Raw genomic sequence first — 24,659 nt, 5'->3', positions numbered from 1 at the left:
TTAAAAACAAAAACCTACCCCTTTAACATATTATCCCACCAAAAAATGAAAAGAATCTCCTGTTAGGGAGACAAGAACAGGATGTCAACAGACATCAGTGGATCTGTTTGTGATCCATTCACGACTCAGGTGCTGCTAAGATTCCGTAAACCTGTTTAAACCTCCCCTGTACTATTCAGATAATGGAGAGTCCCCTGCCTCTTCCAGCAGCTGTCACTGAAGAACTGATCTCTCAGACTAGGACTGTTTTCTACTACAATCTCCTCTCCAGGTCACTGGTGACCCTGGGGAGACATTCCTGGGCAACACTGCTGTCTGTCCTTTTAAGACTGAAGCAGTTTTCTGAACTTGCCCTGAGCCCATAAGTTAATACTCACAGTCCTAACCCCAGGTCTGCCACCTGGCTGCTCTGCGATCCTGAGCCCGTCTTAACTGCTCAGTATCCACCTTCTCAACTACAAAAAGGTACTGGGACTTGTACGTCAGGACCTTGTCATATTAAATGATAAAACATGAAAGTGCCTACCGGTGTTTAGTACTTGGTCAACACTCAGGGATCCCCGATTTTGAGTTCAGGCCAGGGGTCCCGTTGTAGTTACACAGGGGGGCCGAGAGAACACCGCCGCCATCCTGCCAACCTTGTCAACCGTGAAGCCGAGGAGACACCTGTTTAGAAGCCCAGGCTTAGCTGTGAAGAAATCTATGCTTCTCTGGCAATTGTGGCTATTCACCGAGACTAAGCCAGAGAAAGCTCGGGTGGCACCAAAAGGTCACTAGTTCCCTCAGCAGGTACCTACACGATGCCCTGACCTAAGCCCCAGGGCTGCAAGGGATCATAAAAACAGCCTATGCTGTCCAGGAGCTTCGCAGAGACAATACAACGTGCCACGTGCTAGGAAGAGGGGGAGCACAGCTACTGTGGGAGCCACAGGACACTATGTCCTCCTGGGGGCTCAGGGACCCAAAGCACACACCGCAGTGCTCAGGGATGGGAAAGGAAAGCAGGCGGAGGGACAAGCTTGTATAAAAGGCTCAGGATAGGGGAAGCGGCACGTGGGACCCACGGGCGACAATCGTTCAGTCACACGGGAGGGGAGCGAAAAGGCGGGAGAAACCGGCTGGCGCCAGAGCCCGAGTGCCTCGCCGTGCCAGACTCAGCGTGCCGTCACCGGCCTCCCCACAAGCGGCTCCGACGTTAAGGAAGCCTGTATTCTCTTGGAACCCGAGAACGGCAGCCTCTTTCGGCCCATCTTGCGGAGTGGCTCAGACAAGGCAAAAGCCGTGAGTGAGCGGTAGAGAGCTGAAGGGCCGTGAGGGGTCTGCTGTGGAGAAAAGCAGCGACGAAGCGAAGGCGAGCTGCTCCATCCACACCGTCCAGTGGGATGACACACCCCCCACATGCATCTGCAGCCAAAGGATTAGCGTGGCTACGTTCCAGCCAAAAACTCAGGATACCACGCCGGCTCTACCGTTTTTAATTGAGAAAACCAAGCTGAACGTACAAGAAGCCTGTACACACTGGAATACAGAAATATATAAGCTGCTGCATAGAATTCTTACTCCAAAACAACACAAATGTGCACGAGGTCTCGCCTGCAGTGGGCGCTGGCAAGGAACAGGGAGATTTCTATAACCGGGGCGGACAGTGGAGTGGAACGCAAAGCGGGCGGGTTTTCCATACAACCAGAGAACACAGAAACGACGTGCCGTCACCCACAGACTCTGACCTGGAGGGTGGTCAATTTGCACTTGTACTTGGCTGCGGCTGTTCCTGCTGCTGCTCTTTCGGCTGCTGCTTCTTCTTCTTCTTCTTCTTCTTCTGTTTGGCCAGGCAGCTCAAAGCAGACTCACCATCTCTCGGGGCAGACGTGAGCGTGGGCAGCCTGCCAGACTGAGTCGGATACTTGGTTTTCAGGTCATCTTTGAACAACGGCTGGGAGAGTAAATGGCGCAGCTCCTTCTTCAAGACCTTCATCTGCTTTTGTCTCCTACGCTCTTCTTGCTGGTCAGTTTTTCTTCCTTAAAACACAATACAAAACATCGTATTTATTGTGATTTGTAGAAGCATTTTGTTTCCCTTGATGGATACTTGTGATGAAAAACGTTTTAGGGGTACATGGGTGGCTCAGTTGGTTATGCATCCAACTTCGGCTCAGGTCATGATCTCACGGTTGGTGGGTTCGAGACCTGCGTCGGGCTCTGTGCTGACGGCTCAGAGCCTGGAGCCTGGTTCGGATTCTGTGTCTCCCTCTCTCTCTGCCCCTCCCCTGCTCATGCTCTCTGTCTCAAAAATAAATAAAACGTTAAAAAAATTTTTTTTTTTTTTTTTTTTTTTTTTTAAGAAAATGTTTTAGAACTCTTGGAGAACCAAGGCTCAAAACTTCTCTATGGAAGCTAGTGTTGGCTAACTTCCAACACCACTTAGGAGGGGGATACTCAGGGCCACCGTTGTCTTCACTCAAAAAAAAAAAGTCTCTAAGACCAGAATCCTCTCCATTTTACAGTCAAGGTCGCTTGCTGAAGGTCACAGAGCTAGCTAGCTAGCTAGCTAGCTGTCAAACTGAGATTAAAACCCAGGTTTCCCGACTTGAAGACCAATTTTCTTCCTATGACCATTGTGACTCAATAGGTACAAAGCCTCCAGGAGACTGAACACCGTCTGCAGCCCAGCTCTCCTGTACCTCACCACCAGCACTGACTGCACCTGTGGAGGCCGGCACAGTCAAGGCCTCCACACCAGCCTGTCCTCGGGAAGGGAAGCCAGGGCCTGACCTGTCAAGAGCCCACGCTTGAGCTAACAGAAGGAACAGCTCCTTGTCACCAAGCCCACTGGTTTGGTTCCCAGCTTCCATATTGAGCAGACAGCTTAAGTCAGCCTCCCAATCTGTTGGCTTTGGCACCGAGAAAGCCAACACCTCAGCTGAGCTGCCCACCTGTGGGATGGAAAGAACACTGGATCTAACTCTGGTGTCATCAGTTCTAGATTTGGTTCTACCACTTCTTAGACTCAAGAGCTTTCCTAGAGCAGGGACCGCACAGAGTCATCCCTGGATCCTTAGGCTCTTGCCCACATTCAGAATAGGGGCTCAGGAAAGGCCCAGTAGTAGAGCTGTTTCCCTGTGCAAACTGCTCCTTTTCCGTGAGCCTCTAGTTTCCATATGTAAAAGGACAGTAATTCCTGCTGTTTATGTCCGGAGACCATGAAGGTCAGAGGAGATGATAAACAGTAACAATAATGATCGTAAATACCTTAAAATGTACCAAATACTTTCTATTTGCTGGCACTGTGACAGGCACTTCACACTCATCAACTCAAGCCATCTTTGCAATAACCCCAGGAGGTAGGAACTTTAGGACCTGCGTCTTATACATGATGACAGCCTAGGTACAAAAGAGAGGTTAAGGAACTCAACCTGGTCACACAGCCAGTTAAGGGAATGGACCGGCACTGGCTGCCAGGCCACAGAGCCTACCCCTAATGTTGCTATACTCCACTGCCTTTCCACATGAAGGAGGCAGCCGAAGGCTCCAGACAAATAAGACAGAGGGAACAAAGGCCAAGGGCCGTAGGCTCATCTGGGACTAAAGCCTGTTACAAAGAAAGAAAAGGCATCTTGCTCATTTTAAAAGGACCCATGGTTGTGAGGAGGTTCCAACGAGACAAAAGTTGAAGGGAAAATGCCGAATGTATCCTTCAAATCCCACCCGGCCCGCTCACCCTTATACATCTCTTCTTCCAGCTCAATCTCAAGGGCAGCTGCTGCCTGCTCGATCCAAGAGTTGTGCAGACACGCCTGGAAGTTCCGATATTCAGCTTTCTCAATCTGCCGAGCTAAATGTATTCGTTCCTGGGGGAAAGGAGTAGAGAGTGTTCATTTGACAGAAGCTTGAGCCTCTAGGAAGCAAAGGCTCATAGAAGTTGTGGTTTTCAAAAAAGCCCCTGAGATCAGCTCCCATCAAAATGAATCTGTTCTGGTTCCTGACAAAAGCAAAGAGGGCAATCGGCGCACGAGTGCGAACACATGAAATCACAAGAGCCAGCTTTCCAAATGACAAACCTGAACAGCCCCACCTGTTGAAGCTCACCGCAGCTGGACTGCCAATCTCCAGGTGTCCAGAGGGAACTCTTTTCCCCAGACACCACCGACAGCTCCCAAGCTGAGCTGGGACCCTGAAACACCCCAATAGTCCTGAGTTAGGGCCCCACTGTGACTGATCACGGGGTCGACAAAGTCAGAGAACCGCCTTCTCTCTTCCATGTCGTCCTTTGCCAAAAACATTTCAACTCTCCTGCTTGTGGGTGTCGGGGCCAAGGCTGCAATGACAGGAAACACGGGACAAATGGAAGAGACCTTGTGGTGCGGGGGAAAGGAGCCACAGGAAGCCAGGGTGGCTCCCGACCTTCCTGACGGGAAATCCTCTGTCCTCTCCATTCTTCCAAGCTCACCTCCCACTGTATTTCCCCACACGGCTAACACTCCTTTCGAGCCAGAGGAACCAACGGTCCTTGAAGTGTTCCATGCTTTTGCTCCCTCAGTTCCTGGAATTCTGTCTGCTCTTTACCTCTCTACAGGCGAGAAGCTTGGAGGAAACCTCCTCTCCTACCAATATAACCACAATGCCCACCAGTGCCATGGTGTTCCATTTGTACCTAAACTTCAGCACGGGCTCAGCCTGCCTCACGAGCCAGTGGATCTCTATGGAAGAAAACCCACCCCGCTCTGGTACCTGACACACGATGGCCCACAGTTAGCAGCACCTGCTCAGCTGAATGCGTACTGAGTTAAAATGTAAAACCCCAAAGGTAGGAATTACTGGCATTTGCTTCAGGAATGTGACAAACCTTTAGTATGTGCCTCAGCGAGACAAGCTGACCTTACTTCCCTACAACCACCGGATGCGATGTCCAGGCAGCCACGCTCATGGTCCTTGTCCAGTGGACGGGGAGTGGCAGAGGCTCCAGGGGCAGGCGGTGAAGAAAGGGCTCAGGGAGAAAATTCCCTAGGTTTTTGCACACTCATCAATTTCTCTCTCCCACCACATCCAGTGTCCCCATTCCTTTTTTTAACGAATCTGCCTGTTAGCTGTTGGCAGAATCATTACTTAGTTTCTAAGGTTCCTACTGCCAGAGCCTCCCAGCAAGGTGAGGCTGCGGCGTGATCCCTTCCGTTAGCACTGGGTTTGTAACACTTATTTCTACCTTGACTGCATCCATGTACTTTGTCTGCACAGGAAACAGCGGGATGTCCTCATCTTTCTTGAGGGTTTTATAAATCTTCTTAAAGTTGATCACATCCTCAGGCCCAATCAGCATAAGGCTGAGGCCTTCATTGGTGGCCCGAGCAGTTCGACCACTTCGGTGGACATAGATCTCCGAGGTGCGAGGAACCTGCCAAAGGTGGAACAGGGATGTCAACGTGCGGCTGTCACCCAACGTGCTCTTCCCCTCAGGGCCAGCAGCCCAATGCTGCACCTCCCTCCCTCCCAGTCAGGCAGCAGAAACCTCTCCAGCAATGTGGACCGATCCAGCCCTTCTCCCTTAGTCCTAATTCTTCAGCCCATTCACTGTGCAGGGTCTGCCTTCCCATGGCCCCTGTTCTGCCCTCCCCTGCTTCCAGACCCTCGTGACCACCCAAAAGAACAATGACAGTCACTTCTTGTTTCTTCTCTCGTCCTCCCCACTTTCCCTGACCCAACCCAAAACTGCCTTTGTAATCTTCCTGAGCCAAAGCTCTGACCATAATTCCCACTCTAACTAAAGAAACTCTGCGGGTTCTTCAGTAACTCTACACGAATGATTGAACATGGTAATCAGAACCAACATTTACTGAGTGGTTACAACGGGCCAGGCAATTTTAAGCATTTGCATGTATTATCTCACTTACTCCTCACAAACAGCAACACGAAATAGACGCTTTCGTGATTATCCGTATTATAGACCAGGAAACTGAAACACACAGATGTTAAGCAATACCCCCTAATAAACAGTGGAGCCACAATTTGAACCACAGCAGTCCAACTTCAAAGTCTATGCTGACCTCTGGGCTCCACTGCCTCCACTCTAATATATACTGGACATGTCACCCACAGGTGTGGATGGGCACTGACAATCCCTTCCCACTCCTGTGGTACACACCACTGATCAACAACAGCCTTCTCCACCGAGTCCAGATAACACGATCATTTCCAATGCAGCTCTCAGCGCCGCTATGAACTGTTCATAATGGTGCTAGAAATGAGGTCTACCGGCCATTCTTCACTTTCTCCTCCCAACATACGCCCCAACTCATGGCCAAATGCCCACTTCCACACGTTCCTTCCTCCTTCCACCTCTACATACCCAGATCCTCCCCATTCTTAAATGCAAAGCATCTTTTAGGAAGTTCTTTCCGACCTCCCAAACTGGAAGTTACTTTTCTCTCCCATTGTATTGTACAACTTTCTAACACCTTCCGCCTTAAATTACGGCTATGGTCGTCTCATCTCCTCTAGTGGACTTGATACTTCTCTGGGGCCAGGATTATGCTTTGTTCATCTGGATATCTCCCACAAGGACTGACTCAGCCTCTTTCGCCCAAAAAAGGATGAAGAAAGATTTGCTAAACAGAATTGGCAGCCTGAAAGACTTTTTAAAGCATGAGGAATTAGAAAGGAGAAATAGTAACGCCAGATAGCTACCATTTACTGGGTACTTAGCACTGTGGGAGGTGTTCATCAGCAGGAGCCCATTTAATTCTCATCATCACCCTAGGGTTTCAGCAGCATTATGACTCCCAGTTTACAAACAATGACACTGAAAACCAGAGATGCCAAGTAACGTGCCCAAAGCTAACCAACTATGAAGCAGGCCACAAGCATTCAAACGCTCCAAGTGTGGTTTTGGAGCCCATATTCCTAACCACCACGCTATGCTAATATTCACCAGGTCCATGCACTGATTAATGTCAGTATCAATAGCAGCTGACATTTAGTACGTGCTTAGGATGTGCCTTCTGTTTTTCTAAGCTCTTCACACATAATAACTTAGTTCACTTTAATAAGGACTCAGAAGGGCGCCTGGGTGGCTCCGTCGGTTAAGCATCTGACTTCAGCTCAGGTCATAATCTCACAGTTTGTGAGTTCAAGCCCCACGTGGGGCCCTGTGCTGACTGCTCAGAGTCTGGAGCCTGCTTCGGATTCTGTGTCCCCTCTCTCTGCCTGCCCCTCCCCTACTCATGCTCTGTCTCTCTCTCAAAAATAAACATTAAAATAAAAAACTTAGAAAAGTAGATACTATAATAACTTCCATTTAACAAATAAAAACATACGGTTTAAAGAGATTAAAATAGCTTGCGTAAAGTTACATGGCTGGGATTTAAGCCCAGGAAGGTCTTAAGCTACCACACTCTTCTATTTCTCTATACCAGGATAGCCAGTTTACATGCTACTATGCCCATTCCATGAAAGAAAACAAGACTCTAACCTGCCAGTAAGTATCAATTAGTTTGTCCAAATCAGAGAAAGGGACGATGTAACATCAGAAATGCCAAGAGGTTTTTTAAGAATAAATCTCATGGGGGCGCCTGGGTGGCTCGGTCGGTTGAGCGTCCGACTTCGGCTCAGGTCATGATCTCATGGTCCGTGGGTTTGAGCCCCGCGTCGGGCTCTGTGCTGACAGCTCAAAGCCTGGAGCCTGCTTCAGATTCTGTGTCTCCCTCTCTCTGTGACCCTCCCCCGTTCATGCTCTGTCTCTCTCTGTCTCAAAAATAAATAAACGTTAAAAAAAAAAAAAAAATTAAAAAAAAAAAAAAAAAGAATAAATCTCATGAGGGGTGCCTGGGTGGCTCAGTCGGTTAAGGGTCCGACTTCGGCTCAGGTCATGATCTCATGGTTCATGAGTTCGAGCCCCGAGTGGGGCTCTGTGTTGACAGCGTGGAACCTAGAGCCTGGTTCGGATTCTGTGCCTCGCTCTCTGCCCCTTCCCCACTCCTGCGTGCACGTACTCTCTCTCTTAAAAATAAGCAAACATTAGAAAAGATTAAAAAAAAAAAAAGAATAAATCTCACAAACTCTTGAATGCAGAGAACAACTGGAGAGTTGACTGGGCGGGCGGGGGTTGGGGGGGGGGGGTGATGGGCACTGAGGAGGGCCCTTGTTGGGATGAGCACTGGGTATTGTATGTAAGCGATGAATCACGAGAATCTACCCCCAAAGCCAAGAGCACACTGTATACGCTGCATGTTAGCCAACTTGACAATAAATTATGTATTAAAAAAAAAAAGAAATCTCATGAGTATTCTGAAAGTGACAGCAGCTAGTCGGTCACTAGACGCCAGTGGTACTCTGCCGCATGAGGCCCTGGGACCAACAATTCCTCCTCCCTCCTGCTCCCTCCCCAAACCTTCACCTAAAAAATTCCCCAGTTAGCACAATAAAGTCTCTACTGCCCTACCTGGTAATGGATGACATGCTGGACTTTAGGGATATCCAGGCCCCGAGCTGCCACATCTGTTGCCAGGAGAACACAACTGTGGTGGAGAGACAAAGCTCATTAATAACAACTAACAGCTATCATTAATCAAATTCTTACCACCTGCTGAATACACTAGATAAAGAAACTGAGGCTCAGACAGATTAACTCCCAAGGCATAAACACGGCCGTTCACTTGTGAAGCCAGGATCCAAAGTGGGGTCTCGCTGACCACAATCGACAAGCCACACCCTGCAATAAAAGGCTACCTTCAGTAACTTAAATGAGGTCAAGCCCATTCTAGGTCAGAGACCTCGTCTTCTATCACCGTCCCACTTACTTCCCTCACATACACATCCTTGCTTTCCTTCAAACGTGCCAAACACGCCCCGGCCTCTAAACCATTAAACTTGCTACACCTTAGGCCTTACAAGGTCTTCCTCAGACATTCCGGTTTCCTTGCTTTGTCCACACTCTGCTACAACCCCTCCCTCTTAGAGAAACCTCCCTGACCATACCCCACAGTCTGCACAACTCTGCTCCTCAGCACTCAGCATCACCTTACAAACTACAAACTTGCTTTTCAATTTATCATCTCCCTCCACTGGAACATAAACCTCATAACAGTAAGGACTTTGCACTATTCACTGTTCTATTACCTAGAACAGTGCCCGGTTCATAGTAAGCATGACATAATTTCACTGGGTAATGTTTCTTAATGTATGCGTACTTCAAAGAAAGTCAAAAGCACCTGAGGTATGTATGTCTTCGAAATGTAAGATTCTGGACTTTTCAGAATCCCCACTCCCTGTAGCTCTGATGTAGGGCACAAGAATGTATGCAAATTAAAATTTATAAAACATTAGACCGCAGCTCTATGTCAATGGTGGCAACTTTTTCTGTAAAGTGCCAGATGGTAAATCACTTTGGGCTTTGAAACTACTCAACTTTTGCTGTTCTCTGTGCAAAAGCAGCCAGAAACAATAAATAAATGGGCCTTGCTGTGTTCCAGTAACACTGTACTTATAAAAACAAGCAGTGAGCCAGATTTGGTCCATGGGCCATCGTTTCCTACTCTCTGATCAAGTAAACCACTAAATTCTATCTGGCAACATTCCAAGGGAGGTAAACCAGACACTTGTTCTGGAAACTAATCACTCTGTAACTGGACAAAACACAGTGCAGAAGTCAACCTAGACTCAACCTCAACCTTCACAGGCCCTTATCCTGACGACGTGCACACTGCTGTCTGAGCATCAGTCTGGCCCAAAAAGAGATGCACAGTGACAGCACAGTAGGACACAGCATGCACTCTGGGCCTGACACGCTTGTCTGAGGCCCAGCTCTGTCACTTTCAGGATGAGAAACCTTGGGCAAGCTTTCCTAGATCTTACTGTTTTCAATCTATAAAATGAGAATAATGATAATAAATGATACGAAATAAGTATTAAAGCTAACGTTTGGCAAGTGCACACTATGGGCCAAGCATTGTTCTAAATGCTTTATATGTATAAATTAATTTAACCTATGCAACAACCTCTCAATTAGCTTCTATTACTATACTGTTATGCTAATTATGAGAGAAGTGAAACACAACTGAAGTAATTTGGTCAGCTAGAAGTGGCACAGCCAAGGTCTTGACCTCAAGCAATCTGATTCTCTTTTTAACCATGAATCTATTCTGCTCCTTCTCAAGGATGTTAGAATTCAATGCATGTGGTCATGTATTTAAAACGCCAGCATTATACTTACTGTATCATTAAGTGTTCAATAACAGTTGGTATTATCATCACCATTACTCATTATTGTTTTTTGAGAGAGAGCGGGAGCAGAAGAGCAGAGAGAGAAGCAGAGAGAAAATCGTAAGCAAGCTCTGTGCTCGATCCTACAACTATGAGATTACCTAAGTCAAAATCAAGGGCTTAACTGACTGAGCCACCCAGGAGCCCCTACCATTACTCATTGTTAAGAAAGTTTCTGTTGGGCATTATTAGCAACTAAATGCATTAGTGAGAGTAAGCCTATTTCATGATGTGCAAAAAAGGGCTACCTTCTACTGATAAGGCCTCCATGTCAGAAGGTAGCTTCCCACCCTCTCCCACCGTCCTGGCAACCTTGATGTAATGGCTAGAGCCTGGGTTCTGGGTACAGGCCTGACTTACTCTTCCAGACGGGCAAACTGCTCCAGGTTTCTGAGCCTCTGCTTCTGGTGCATGCAGGCATGTAGGGTCAGTGGCATGATATCTAGGACTTTGAGGAGCCCAGAGAGGCGTTTGATGCAGGAGATGCTGTTGGCAAACACTAACGTGCGGCCCGGATGCTGCATCAGGAAGTAGTACAGATAGAAGTCTTTCTCATCAGCCTCACAGTGAATCTTGGTCTCTGTCAGTGTCTCCACTGTGGCCTCATTTCTGGTGAGATCAATGATCTTGGGCTTGCCCCTCATACCAATCTTCTGCACGAGGAGATCAAGTTTGGCGGTTTTGTCAATTTTCTTCGTGTGCTTCTTATGAAGGATTCGAGCGGGAGCTTGATGTACCAGGGTCAGTGTGGCAGAAAAAATAAGGGTCTGTCTCTTTGGATTATATTGGGAGTCACTGAGCATCTCTAGCAGCTGTGAGAGCTCAGCAAAGTGGCCTTTCTCAACCATCCGATCAGCCTCATCGACCACAAGGCACCTGCAGATCCAGACAGATCCACATAACCTGGTTAGTAGCAGGAGTCATTTACAGCACACTCGACTACCATCACAGCTCTCAACAGAGACACACACACATGCCACCACCCCCAGGGCCTCAACTAACCTTCCTCATGCACACTGGGTTTTCTAAAGACCCAAGTCTGGCTGGCACCACACTGTGGCACACAGTGGTAAGGAGAAGGTATTGCATATACTACCATGCCACCCCAGGTCCACTTCAGAAAGGGAGGGAAAGGGAAAGGAGAGGTACTGTCACTTACCTGAGCTGCTTAAGATTGCTCAAATGAGGGTGCTTTTCTTTAATTAGCTCCCACAGCCGGCCCGGAGTGGCAATCACAATCTCGGGCTGGCGGTTCAGCATCCTCTGCTGTTTCTGCGTAGACATTCCACCAACCAAAATAGCAGTTTTAATTCCTATGGTACACAAAATATGAGAGACCCTGTTATTCAGTCTGGCTGCTTATTTTCTGCCATGGCTGACATAGGTGCTCCCAGATTAGCAGAGGCGATCAACCACCAGGACAGCTCCCGTCTCTTTTTGGATGGCGCTAAAAGAGTGGGCCTGGCCTAACGGTTGGTGTCACTCCTAGAAGGCACATCAAGTCTTCTATGATCTAGGCCTTGCCTGCTTCCCCAACCTCATTTCTTTCTACTCCCTCCCCTCTATCAACAACAGAAGACCTGGATTCAAACCCAGGAATATTTACATCCAAAGTTCCCGGAAAACTGAGCGGCAGCGCACAATGCTGGGAAAGATGTCACTCTGCAACTATCACACACCTCCCTAGAAACCCTGCCATCCCCCTCAATTAGAATGACTCTGAACCTCCTCTAATAGCCTACTGTTCTGTTCTCTTCTCTCGTGGAGGACTTCTCAAGGTATCCAATGTGGAAAGAACACATAGGATCATGCAGGCAAAGTGCTTATAGCAAAATGCCTGGCACACAGTAAGAGTTTGGTAAGTACTGCTGCTTTTAGTATAAAGTTAAAATTCACACTGTGCAGCCCATCCCAAAAGGAATTCCCTCAAAGAGTAAGTTCAACACCCCAAGCCAGAGGTTGGCAAACTTTTTCTTAAAGGGTCGATAGTAAACATTTTGGCCTAGTGAGTTAAATGGCCCCTACTTCATTCTGCCTTGATAGTGCAAAAGCAGCCACAGACACAATGTAAACAAATGGGTATGGCTGCACTTTCTTTACACTTTGCCCATCTCTGCCCTAAGCATCCACCATTTGCAATAAATAACTAACTACCCATGCATCTAGAACGGCATTAGCTGTGTGTCATTCTTAGGAGAACTGACAAAGCATCAAACGATTTCTGTAAGGCTTAATTCTCTGGCAGGAGAGAAAGATTTCCCCTAAAGGGCAGGAGCCACAGTTCATTCACCTTTGCCACCCCGGCATCTAGGATCCTCGGAAATATTTATTAAATGGAATTAAACAAACCTCACCTGTAAACTTGGCCACGGCATCAATATGTTGCTTAACCTGGACAGCGAGCTCCCTGGTAGGAGTCAGAACCAGTCCAAGCAAAGGGCGCTTCGGATGTGCTTTACAGGTGGCGATTTTGCCACCCAGCTCTTGCTTTAACCCTCCAGTCTGCTCTTCATCCAGCTTTTCCTCTTTGCCTTCATCCTGCTTGGGGATGGCCTTCTCCCTGATCAGCGAAGAAGGTCCTTCACCAGCATCATCATCACAGAGGGGCAGCGCCCGGTCCGACACGGCAGCTCCAGTCTTGATCTTGCTGGGTGGCGCTCTAGCCTTCAGTCCAGCTTCACCGGGCAGGGCTTCTCCCTCAATTCCAATCTCCTCAGGCAAAACTCCACACTCAGTCCCGGCCTCGCTAGGTAATGCTCCTGGGTTCCCTAGAGTCGGAGTGGGCTTCTTTTTCACCTGCCACTGCAGTACTGCGTGGATCATTGGAATGGCAAAGGCAAGGGTTTTTCCACTTCCTTAGAAGTAAAACAAAAACAAAAACGGTGCGAATCAACAAACGCACATACCTTTTCTCTCGGGCTCTTTCTTTTACACAGACTAAGGGATCCTGAAACGGCCAAGTGCCAGGCTGACCAAGCCAAAGCTCCTCCACCCAGCACAGATTCCCCCACAGCACTGCAACCAGAGGCATCTGGAATTAAAAGCCGAAAAAAAGTCTGGCAGACTAGCCCTGAGGCCTAAGGTCACCAATGTGAACTACACACAAAGTCCACGCACTGAAACGCTAAACAGATCGACAAGTTTTGTGTGTGCGTGTTGTCACTGTTGTGAAGAAACAACACGACGTTAGGGTGTGAGGAATGGAAACCTGTGTATAGTTTTCCAAGACCTTAGATGGAGAAGGTGGGAGTAGAAGACAATTTTTTTAGTTTTTGAGAAAACTTTAAATCAGCACACTTTTCTCTATGTTTGAACATTGTCAAACTGACCTTTGAATGTATATGACACCCCAATTCACATCCTCTAGGTGGTTAATACAAACCAACAAGACACCGCAAGTTGAGAATTTAAAGTAGTTCCAAAGTTATAATGCCCCAAGCAAAAGCAAATAAATGATGTCTGGAGGAAGAAACCTTTATCATAAGCCTCAAAGAATTCTCTCTAGTAATTTTCAGAGGAAAATGAGCAGCTCTCAGTTAAAAAAAAAAAATAACCCACAAGAAAACAAGGTATACTATGAGCAAGAACTGTAAGAGAGCAAAACAGACCCATTAACACTTCAGATAAAATGGCACTTTTCATCAGAAACCATCAAAGCTAGAAGACAGTACTACATCTTTATTTGAACACCTGAAAAAAAAAATCTGACAACACAGAACTCTCCACTTAGCAAAAATTCCTTTCAAAACAAATGTAAAATAAAGACATTTTGGCACACAGAAGCTGAACAGTTTATCATCAGCAGGACCTGGACTACAGGAAGTACTAAAGGGAGCATCTTCCGTGCAAAAGATGCTACTGGATGCGATTCTGGATCCGTACAAAGGAAGAGCACCAAAAATGGTGATGGTAACATGGGTAAATACGAAAGACGTCGTTCTCTTATTTAAACATATTACTTAAGTTTAAACTTATTTAAACTTAAAATTATTATACATAAAAACGTATTTTGGATTTCTAAAGTATATAGCAAAAAGCACAAAGGAGAGGAGAAATAGAAATACATTTTTGTAGGGTTCTTGTACTACATATAAAATAGTATATTATTACTTGAAGGAAGAGCATAACATATTAAAGATATATACTATGAATCCAAAAGCAACCACTAAAAGGAAATAACAGAGTTACAACTAGTAATAAAAGATATAAAATGTCATCACAAAAAATATTCAATCCCAAAGAAGAGGAAAAAGAGAATAGCAAATAGCAAATAGCAAAACAACATATTACAACCCAACCATTACCAATAATCAAATAAAATATAAATGACCTCAACAAATAAGACTGTCAGACTTAAGAGCAAGACCCAAGTATATGCTGTCTACAAGGATGCCATTTTATTTTTTTCCTCACAAGTCTCAGTTTAACATAAAGCATATTTTATAAAGATGAAAAGCCAGTGAAGAGGTACATAGGGCAAGGTCTGGAAGGGTCCCAAGTGCAAGGGATTCTGTCCCTGTGGAATGGGGGCACACCACCCTCCCAGCACACAGGTATGTTCATCAACCTGGAAGCTCCAAGAAACCCACTTTAAATAAATACAAAGACATAAGTAGGTTAAAAGTACAAGTGTGGGGGCGCCGGGGTGGCTCAGTCGGTTGGGCGTCTAACTTCAGCTCAGGTCACGATCTCGTGGTCCGTGAGTTCGAGCCCCGCATCGGGCTCTGTGTTGATGGCTCAGAGCCTGGAGCCGGCTTCGGATTCTGTGTCTCCCTCTCTCTCTGCCCCTCCCCTGCTCATGCTCTCTCTCGGTCTCAAAAATAAATAAAAACATTAAAAAAAAAAAAAAGTACAAGTATGAGGGAAGCCTGGCTGGCTCAGTTGGTAGAGCATGTGACTCATTCTCAGGGCTGCAAATTCAAGCCATACATTGGGTGTAAAGATTACTTTAAAATAAAATCTTTTTAAAAAAGTACAAGTATGAAAAAAACCACACCATGCTAACATGAATCAAAATAAAGCTGGAAAAGGTACATTAATATGAGAAAGAGAAGATTTTAGAAAAAAGAAGACTGGGGATAAAGAGGGCCATTTCATAATGGAAGGAATGAAGTCATTTAAAAGATGTAACAGTCCTAAACATGTAAACACAAGTAAAACAGAGCTTCACAACACAGGAAACAAAAACTAATGGAACTGCAAAGAAAATTATCACTCAAGGAAAAATAAGTAACACAAATATTCTAATATATTAAAGCAATTAAATTTGTAGTTAAAACCCATCCTACTAAAAGTGCAGGCACAGATAAATTCTACTAAATAAGGTAGAAAAAAAAAAAACAACAAACCAATTCTATACAAACTTTCAGAAAATTGAGAATACTCAAGTCATTCTGAGGCCTGAATGACTCTGTGACTCCAAAACCAAAGACATTATAAGAAAACTACAAGCTAACATCTCATGAAAAGAAATTCAAAACTTATCAACAAAGTTTAGTAAATCAAATCCAACAATATATAAATGGAATAACACACCGTGACCAAGTTTGGGTTATCCCAAGTATGTAAGTTTGGATTAGTATTTGAAAATCAGTGTACTTCACCATTATCAACAGACTCAAAATGAAAACCACTAATCTTTGTTTTTTAATGTTTATTTATTTTGAGGTGGAGTGCGAGCAGGGGAGGGCAGAGGGAGAGAGAAAGTCTCAAGCAGGCTCCATGCTCAGCGCTCAATCCCACAACCTGTGAGATCATGACCTGAGCCGAAATCAAGTGCTGGACGCCCAACTGATTGAGCCACTCAGGTGCCCCAAAAAACCAGTTATCTTAATAAATGTAGAAAGAGAATTTCAAAAAACCCAACAAGCATTCCTAATAAAAAAGTTCAGCAGGGGTGCCTGGGTGGCTCAGTCGGTTGGGCATCCGACTTCGGCTCAGGTCATGATCTCGCAGTCTGTGAGTTCGAGCCCCGCATCGGGCTTGGTGCTGACAGCTCAGAGCCTGGAGGCTGCTTTAGAGTCTGTGTCTCCCTCTCTCTCTCTCTCCCCCTCCCCTGCTTGTGCTCTGTCTCTTTCTGCCAAAAATAAATAAATATTAAAAAAAAAATTTAAAAAAAGTTCAGCAAAGTAGGAGCTGAGGAGAATTTTCTTAATCTGATAAAAGGCAAGTAAAACCTGATATCATACTTAATGATGATGCTTAACAATAGTGCTCACTATACCATTTCAATTCAAAATTGTACTGGAGATTTTAGTCACTGCGATAAGACAAAAATAAAAGGCATCTAGGCTGGACGATAACATCATCTTTGTAGAAAATGTGCTGTAATCTTCAAGAAACTACTTGATGGTACCAACTTGGAGGGTGTAAGTCAATATACAAAGACATCATATTTCTATTTGTTAGCAACAACCTGAAGTAGAAAATTTTAAGTTGCCATTTACAATGGCATCAGGGGCGCCGGGGTGGCTCAGTCAGGTGAGTGTCCGACTTCAGCTCAGGTCATGATCTCATGGGTCATGGGTTCGAGCCCCATGTTGGGCTCTGTGTGGACAGCTCAGAGCCTGGAGCCTGCTTCAGATTCTGTGGCTCCCTCCCTCTCTGCCCCTCCCCTGCTTGCACTCTCTTTCTCTCAGATAAACATTAAAAAAAAATTTTTTTTAAATGGGCAGGAGAACTGACAAGACGCCACCAAGGCATCACCAAGGAATCCACCAAGGAATATGGACGACAAACAGGCACTTGAAAAGATGCTCAAAGATCAGCCAGGGTTAAAGACTGTACATATCAAGTGTTGGCAAAAACATGGACCAATTCAAACTCTCATAACTTGGTGGGTATGTAAAATGGTATAATCAGTTTGGAAAACTCCTAAAAAGTTACACTTACCGTAACACCTGGCCATTTCACAGGTATTTACCCAAAAGAAATGAAAGCATATACACATACAAGGACTAATACACCAATATCTATGATAGGTGTTTTTTTACTGTTTATTTTTGAGACAGAGAGAGAGCGTGTGCGCGCACACACAAGTTGTCTTAATAAATGTAGAAGGGCAGGGGCAGGGCAGGGAGAGGAGGAGACAGAGGATCCAAAGTGGGCTCTGTGCTGACAGCAGAGAGCCCAATGCAAGGTTCAAACGCACAAACTGTGAGATCATGACCTAAGCCAAAATCAAGAGTCGGATACATAACCGATTAAGCCACCCGGGTGCCCCTACAATAGTTTTATTTGTAATAGCCAAAAACTACAAAGAACAAAAATACCCATCAATGGATAACCAAACTGTGCTTTATCCATGTACTGGAATACTACTCATCAATAAAAAGGAATGAACTATTGGTACTTGTAATAACATGGTTGAATCTCAAACTATGCTGCAAGAGCCAAAACACCCACGTCCCCCAAAAGTCCATATTGTACGATTCCATTATATAAAAGTCTTGAAAACACAAACTAATCTCCAGTGCTAGAAAGCGTATCAGAAGTTGTCTGGGAATGAACAAGGAGCAGGACCCAGGAAAAGAGAGATTACAAAAAGGGCCCAAAGCATCTTGTGGGGGTGACGGAAACATTCATTATCCGTGCGGGGAGCAGTTTGTTCACGGCCCCGTAAGTCTTTGTGAATCTTAGGCCTGCAGAATCCCAGCATGCCACAGAGATAACCTGATAGGAGCTGAGGTACGAATCCAAATGTCAGGGTCTGGCAACAGTGTGTCGCACAACCTTGCCTCTGCCTCCGGAAACCCACTTCCAGGCCTCCGCACATACCAAAGCGGTAGAGCAGAATGCTCAAGAGCACAGACCTCAACTAGAATCCAGGCACTACCACTTTTCAGCTGTGCAGTTTTAGGGACACGGTCCTCTGTGAGGCTGAGTCTCCTCACCAGTAAGACGAGAATAATGCAGCCTATCTCAGGGTGGTCGTAAGAACTGAATTCATCAATGTAACGTACTTAACACAGTGCCTGATACATTTTATCTAAGAAAATGTTCTAAATTATTATTATTAGTTCCATTCCCCTGAGGCTTCCTTACTCTCCCATCCATGTGACTCTTATACAGGACCTCACCCTTAGTACCCTGACCACTCTTTCCAGAAATCCAAGGCACAGAGTGTCCAGATGGTCTAGTCCTATGCAAAAGAATAGCCACTAGCCATGTATGGCTATCGAGCACTTAAAATACGGTTACTCTGTGAGAGTTTTACTTTTTTTTTTAAGTTTATTGATTTATTTTGAGAGACAGAGCATGAGCAGAGGAAGGGTAGAGAGAGAAAGGGAGAGACAATCCCAAGCAGGCTCCACACTGTCAGTGCAGAGCCCGATGTGGGGCCTGAACTCATGAACAGCAAGATCATGACCTGAGCCAAAACCAAGTGTCAGATCTTAACCAACTGAGCCACCCAGGCACCCCAAAACGTGATTACTCTACATTTGAGCTGCAAGCTCAAAATGTCAGATTTTGAAAACTTACTATAGAAATAAGAATATAGGGGCGCCTGGGTGGCTTGGTCGGTTAAGCGTCCGACTTCAGCTCAGGTCATGATCTCACGGTCCGTGAGTTCGAGCCCCACGTCGGGCTCTGTGCTGACAGCTCAGAGCCTGGAGCCTGCTTCGGATTCTGTGTCTCCCTCTCTCTCTGCCCCTCCCCTGTTCATGCTCTGTCTCTCTCTGTCTCAAAAATAAATAAATGTTAAAAAAAAATAAATAAATAAGAATATAAAACATCTCATAATTTTACAATGAATTGCATTAACTGAAATAGATTTTAAAATTAATTTTTACCGGTTTCTTTTTACCTTTTCAAAACATGGCTCCTAGGAAATTTAAAATTACAGACGTGGCTCACGTAACATGTACGTTTCTTCTGGTTACCTCCGGTCTAGCCGGACTTAGCTCCAGGTAGTACAAGCTCTGCCCTCCGGTCGGTAGTTTCATCTATGGAGGGCAAGTTAACCTGCCATTGCTTCACAAAGCCTTAGATGGCCCAGGGAATGAGGGAACTTTCAACAGTGCCTAGACCCAACAGTACCTCATGCCAACACCTACCTACAAAATCCACCTAATGGTTATCTACCATACACTCAAATCTCTCCAAGGACATGAACTCACCAACTCCCAAAGCAGCCCTCGTACCTTGGGACAACTCCTGTGAATCAGACCCTTATTCCTCGTGCTAATGAAGACCTACCTCTCGGGAGGGCTGAACTTAGCCCTATTTTACCCCTCTGGGCCGTTTAGAAATGCTCAAGAACGGGAAACTACCATGTGCAGATCGCTTACAATACACTGTGTAAACTACTGTAACTTTACATTTAACCCACAAAGCAAAAAAAGTAGGTACTGCTGGGAGCTATAGGGGTCAGAGAGAGAAAGTGACCTGTCCAAGGTACCAATTACAAAGTGGCAGATTTCAGGGGTCCCTGGGGGGCTCAGTCGGTTGAGCGTCTGACTTCAGCTCAGGTCATGATCTCGAGGTGCATGAATTTGAGCCCCGCGTCGGGATCTGTGCTGACAGCTCAGAGCCTGGAGCCTGTTTCAGATTGTGTCTCCCCCTCTCTCTGCCCATCCCCTGCTCCTGCTCTGTCTCTCTCCCTCTCCCTCTCTCTCTCAAAAATAAACAAACACTTAAAAATTTTTTTTTTTTAAAGTGGCAGATTTCAACCCAGAGCTGGCTGACTTCTAAACACCTTCATCCAACACTGCTTTTGTGGTTATATCCCCAAATTCCCCTCTCCCACATCCATCCAACCTGTTAGCAGCCGCAAGTTCAACCCAGAAGCAATCTTGCCCTGGCCGGCTAAGGATGCCCCTACCTGTCTCAGCAGCCCCAAGGATGTCCAGTTTGTCACGGATGGCAGGTGCCAAGGTCAGAGCTTGGATTGGCGTAGGTGCAGAGAAGCCTAGGAAGCTGAGTGCTCGGAGAACCGGCTTGGGTACAAAAAGATCTTTCCAGGCTGTTACATCTGCCTTCTGGTCATGCATTTCAGGCACCCATGTCTTTGCCTTTTTGGGCACCTTTGGAATAGTACTCTGGGAAGACTCCGGCTTTTTTTTCCCTTTCTTTTTCTTCTTTTTTGGAACAGTCTGGGCTGAGCTTTCTGATACCATCTCCTCTACCTCTGGATCAGGACAAACTGTGCCATCTCCCTGGGGCTCTGGCGCAGCGTCTCTGACCTCAGACTCTTTCTCGGCACCGGTCCCTCTAGTCTCCATGTCTTTATTCTTCTTCAACTTCATCTTTTTCTTTGAGGAGCTAGACTCTCCTTCCTCATCTCCTGAAACAGCTTGCGCCTTTCTCTTCTTGGGCCCCTCCTTTGAGAAAAGACTGGAGGAGTTCTTGGCAGGGGAGACCAACTGGTAATCAGTCAGTTCCTCAAAGCACACCAAGTCATCCATCTGTCCATCTGCAAACATATTCGGGTCAATCTTCACCTGCTTCCATTTCCCCACAACTTTGATTCCCTTCGTCTGAAATTTGCCATAGCTTGGCGGCTTTGGCCTTGATTTTGTCTCCTTCAACTTCATGGTTACTGAAAAGAAAAGGAAGGAAATGTTCCATTAAGTTGGCAACTGAGAAGCACAGGGTTCTGAGGCAACAAATATTTTCTGAGCGTATCAGGCCCTGCAAAGAAGTGAGGACACAGAGAGAGAGAAGATCAAATTAGAGAAAAAACACAGCGACATATCAGGCAGCGGGGCCTGGAACAGAGGGGACACAGGAGATGGGCAGGCACACGCTGCATCGGGTTTGGATTCCAGATCCAATACTCAACTGCCTGTGTGCCATGGACACTTCCGCTTAGTCCTCTCGGAACGTCAGTGTTCTCATCTTTTAAAAAGGGAGAGGCGCCTGCTAATATCTAAGTCACAAAAACGTTTTACGCAAATAAAGAAAATTGCGTAGAGCCTGGAGAAAAAAGCCTTCCACAGCCAAGCCATTTTGAAGGCCGAATTAAGAATGAGGAGGCTTGGAGGGAGGGGAGAGGAGGCCGGCTTTATGATCCGGGCACAGACCTTTCCTCCTCCTCACGCCTCGCTCCAAGAAGGCAAAACGCCTATTCCACCATTCTGGCCTTTGCCCATCCAGCTTTGGCATTACATTTTAATTCACTTAACATACATTTCAACGGAGGCCGCTTGAGTGGAACTCGATCCATCTCCTCCCTTTCCAGAAAGGCCAGGAAAAAGGACAGATCCTGGAAGGAAGGATAAAGGTGAAGCGTAGTTCAAATCTGGGTCTGTGGCGGACGTCTCACTCCCTGTGAGCCTCAATGTCCTCGCCTGTAAAATGGGGATGACGAAGGGGTCTGTCTCAGGGGATCGGTACACCATTACCAGGTGGCGCACGTCAGCACCCGCTGGCCATGGCGGCTGAGCGCTCAGCACGTCAGCACGCAAGGAGGCTTCCCCCACCGCACCTGCGACGCCACGACCGCAAACCACCGGCTTCCACGACGACGGCGGTGGGGGTGCTCAGGCCCAGAGGGGCGAGCTGCTCGGCCCCGCCTCAGGCAAGACAAGCGCACGAAGCGGACAGACCGAGACCACCACCGAGCCAGGAGGCCCACTGCAGGGGCCCCCCGGCGCGGGGCCGACGGCCGCCCTCTCGGGGCCCGAGAACCCAGCGGCTTAGACAGACCCGCAGCGGAAGCCCCGGGCCCGACCCCAGTCCCGGTACTGACCGCCTGGAGAAGCCGCCGTGGCTCCTTCACACACGCCGGCCGACCGCCTCGCACACCTCCACCGCTCTCCCGCAGCTGCAGCGTCGTCCGCAGTTCCGGGGCGGGGCCTGCACTCACGGACGCATGCGCCCTGCAGCAGGAAGTCCCGCCCCCAGCTAGGCGCCGCTACGTGATTCGCTATGGCTGCATCGCGGACTTCTGCAGGGCGGGGGCGGGGGCGGGGGCGGGGGCGGGGGCGGGGGCGGGGGCGGGGGCGGGGGCGGGGGCACGGGGCGCCTGGCGCTCCGAGAGGTGCGATTGCGTCTTGCTCGCTGGGTAAGTGCCTCTGCTGTTCAGCGTCCAACGGGCTCAGTGTCGGCCCCTGCGCCGGAGCGCAAGTTTTCTTGTATTTTTTTTTAAATACTTTTTAACGTTTATTTATTTTTTAACGTTTATTTATTTTTGAGACAGAGAGAGACAGCATGAACGGGGGCGGGTCAGAGAGAGAGGGAGACACAGAATCCGAAGCAGGCCCCAGGCTCTGACCTGTCAGCACAGAGCCAGACGCGGGACTCGAACTCCCAAACCGCAAGATCATGACCTGAGCCGAAGTCGGACACTCAACGGACTGAGTCACCCAGGCTCCCCTCTTGTATTCTTGGTCTAGCTTCAGTGCAGTGGCTGTCCACGAATGAAGTACCTAGTGCGTGCCTGGAGCCTTTTGCAAACGTTTTAGCATCTAATTTGCAGCCCCAACCAGCCTGTATCGGAGGGGCTGTTTTGTCAAGTTTTTTCACGCCTCGCCCGTTGTTCACTGATGGTTAGGCTATGTTGCCCTGACTCCAAATCTCATGCTTTAATCACCAAGCTAGATAGGCTCCTTTGTTATATGCAGAGAAATCGGCTTCACGGTAGATGATGTTCCTTTCAATGTGGGCATTACCACATCACCTGGGAAACATTTCCCATATGGTGTCCCTGTCTGGTGATCTTGGAAAGTCCTAAAGGAATTCATAAAGTTTAGGTCAAGTGAGCCTCCCCACCCCATCTTGGAACCACCATGGGACAGAACTTAACTCATTTCTTGAGGAACATTGCCAGGGTCCCCAAGAGGCTGGATGGCATAAAGCCTGTGCCCAAGTGGTGTCTGAAGGAGTCTGATGCCTAGAGACTGAAGCTGTCTAGATGACACCGTGACGAGGAAGGGTGCATGTCCCTACTACATGGCAGGACAAAGGGTCCTGTCCCCTCTGAGCTAGTTACACATGTTGGAGTATTGCAGCATTGTCCTGAGAGAACCTTGCCTAACAGGGCTGTGTGGTGGGAAACGGGTCCTCAACAGAAACAGGCTAGAAATAGAGCCCCTGTGGTGGGAGTTGGGGGACCTGTCGAGGAGTCAAAAGGGGGCATAGTGGAGATTCTCAATGGAGGCCTCTGAAAAACTGACAAAAGCATCTGTATTAGGGTTCTCCAGAGAAATAGAGGTAACAGGATATGTATATACAGAGAGAAATTTATTTTAAGAGAGTGGCTCACAGTGATTGTGGAGGTTTGACATATCCAAACTCAGATAAAGTAGGCCAGCCAAAGAGTTCAAAGGCAGCCAATGGGCAGAATCCTTTCTTACTGAGGGGATGCAGTCTTTGTTTTATTAAAGCCTTCAACTGGTTAGATGGGGCCCACCATCACTGTGGAAGGTAATCTGTGTTCCTCAAAATCCACAGATTTAAATGCTAATGTAATCCAAAAAGACACCTTCACAGAAACATCTAGAATAATGTCTGACGAAATATCCAGGCACAATGGCCCATCCCAGTGGAGGCAGGAAATTAACCATCAGAGCATTCCAGGAGAGAAAAGGGTAGTTTTTGTTTGGGCGTCTTCCATGGTGGAGGAGACAACTCTGTGGGACAGCCAAGACAGATTTGCAAGCACCAGCTAAGTTAAGGGAGTCTTTTGCCCCTTTATTCCTTGCAGCTTTGCTCAGTTGACCCTGAAGTCACCAAAAGCAGCTGCATGGGGAGGAAGTAAAAGAAAGAGAGGTGAGGAGCAGATTACTTCCCCTCTCCCCAGCTCTTTGTTTCAGAGCCTGGATCAGACCTAAGCCGGGGAAAAGAGAGAAGTTATAAATTTGCACGTGAGGTGGAAATTTTGACATCATGTTAGATCGCATTTTTGTGTCTTTTTTTCACAAGACAATGGGGTGTTGTTCCCCCTGATTATTATGGATGAGACATTAAAATGGCATTCTGTCTGAGTCCGTTTTAGTGAAGGCACAAATACTGAGAAGAAAATGTTAAGTGCAGAGTTTCCTTGCTTGGTTCCTTGGAGAGTGTTAGACCTAGCAAGGAAATTGGCTTAACATCAGTTTCATGACACTTAGCTCAAAGCCTGCTTCAAAGTACAAAAGGATCGAAATTGAAGAGGCTGGGAGAGAGAATGTCTTTGCAGAACATTGCTTAAAACTTGTGGCCAAGGTTGAGTGAAGTGTAATTCAGACTTACAATAATTTAGTTCAACAAGCATCTCCTTCTTTAGGATTCCCCGAGTGTTCTGTATAGAGCATAGTACTTTCAGCTCTGTATTTGATTGGGAGATTTACCTTCTTGTCTAACTTCTCTTAGATTACAAGTTCCCCCAAGGAATTCCCCTCAGCTTTGTCTTGGTGTCCCCTAAAATATCTAGTCCGTGTCTGGCTGACTTAGGGGGTCATAGCTGTTTGTGGATGAATGAATGA

At 46.9% G+C, this 24,659-nt stretch overlaps 1 protein-coding gene across 2 annotated transcripts; it reads right to left on the bottom strand.

Moving 5' to 3' along the window:
• Nucleotides 1-1,465: 1,465 nt before the first annotated feature.
• On the bottom strand, nucleotides 1,466-22,050 carry DDX24 (DEAD-box helicase 24). 2 transcript variants are annotated; one of them, XM_049612233.1, is made up of 9 exons: nucleotides 21,944-22,050; nucleotides 20,075-20,791; nucleotides 12,606-13,106; nucleotides 11,411-11,564; nucleotides 10,612-11,127; nucleotides 8,432-8,507; nucleotides 5,201-5,389; nucleotides 3,719-3,848; nucleotides 1,466-2,019 (listed from the first exon to the last, which is right to left on the bottom strand). In XM_049612233.1, the coding sequence occupies exons 2-9, from the start codon at nucleotides 20,784-20,786 to the stop codon at nucleotides 1,739-1,741; spliced, it is 2,559 nt and encodes an 852-aa protein (XP_049468190.1). In that variant the 5' UTR covers nucleotides 20,787-20,791; nucleotides 21,944-22,050; the 3' UTR covers nucleotides 1,466-1,738. The 2 variants fall into 2 exon arrangements, with proteins under 2 accessions (XP_049468190.1, XP_049468189.1); XM_049612232.1 differs by lacking the exon at nucleotides 21,944-22,050 and adding an exon at nucleotides 21,382-21,516.
• Between the last annotated feature and the right edge of the window lie 2,609 nt (nucleotides 22,051-24,659).

This window comes from Panthera uncia (assembly GCF_023721935.1).
Source record: "Panthera uncia isolate 11264 chromosome B3 unlocalized genomic scaffold, Puncia_PCG_1.0 HiC_scaffold_1, whole genome shotgun sequence".
Taxonomy (NCBI): Eukaryota; Metazoa; Chordata; class Mammalia; order Carnivora; family Felidae; genus Panthera; species Panthera uncia.
This window is presented reverse-complemented; position numbering and strand designations above follow the sequence as displayed.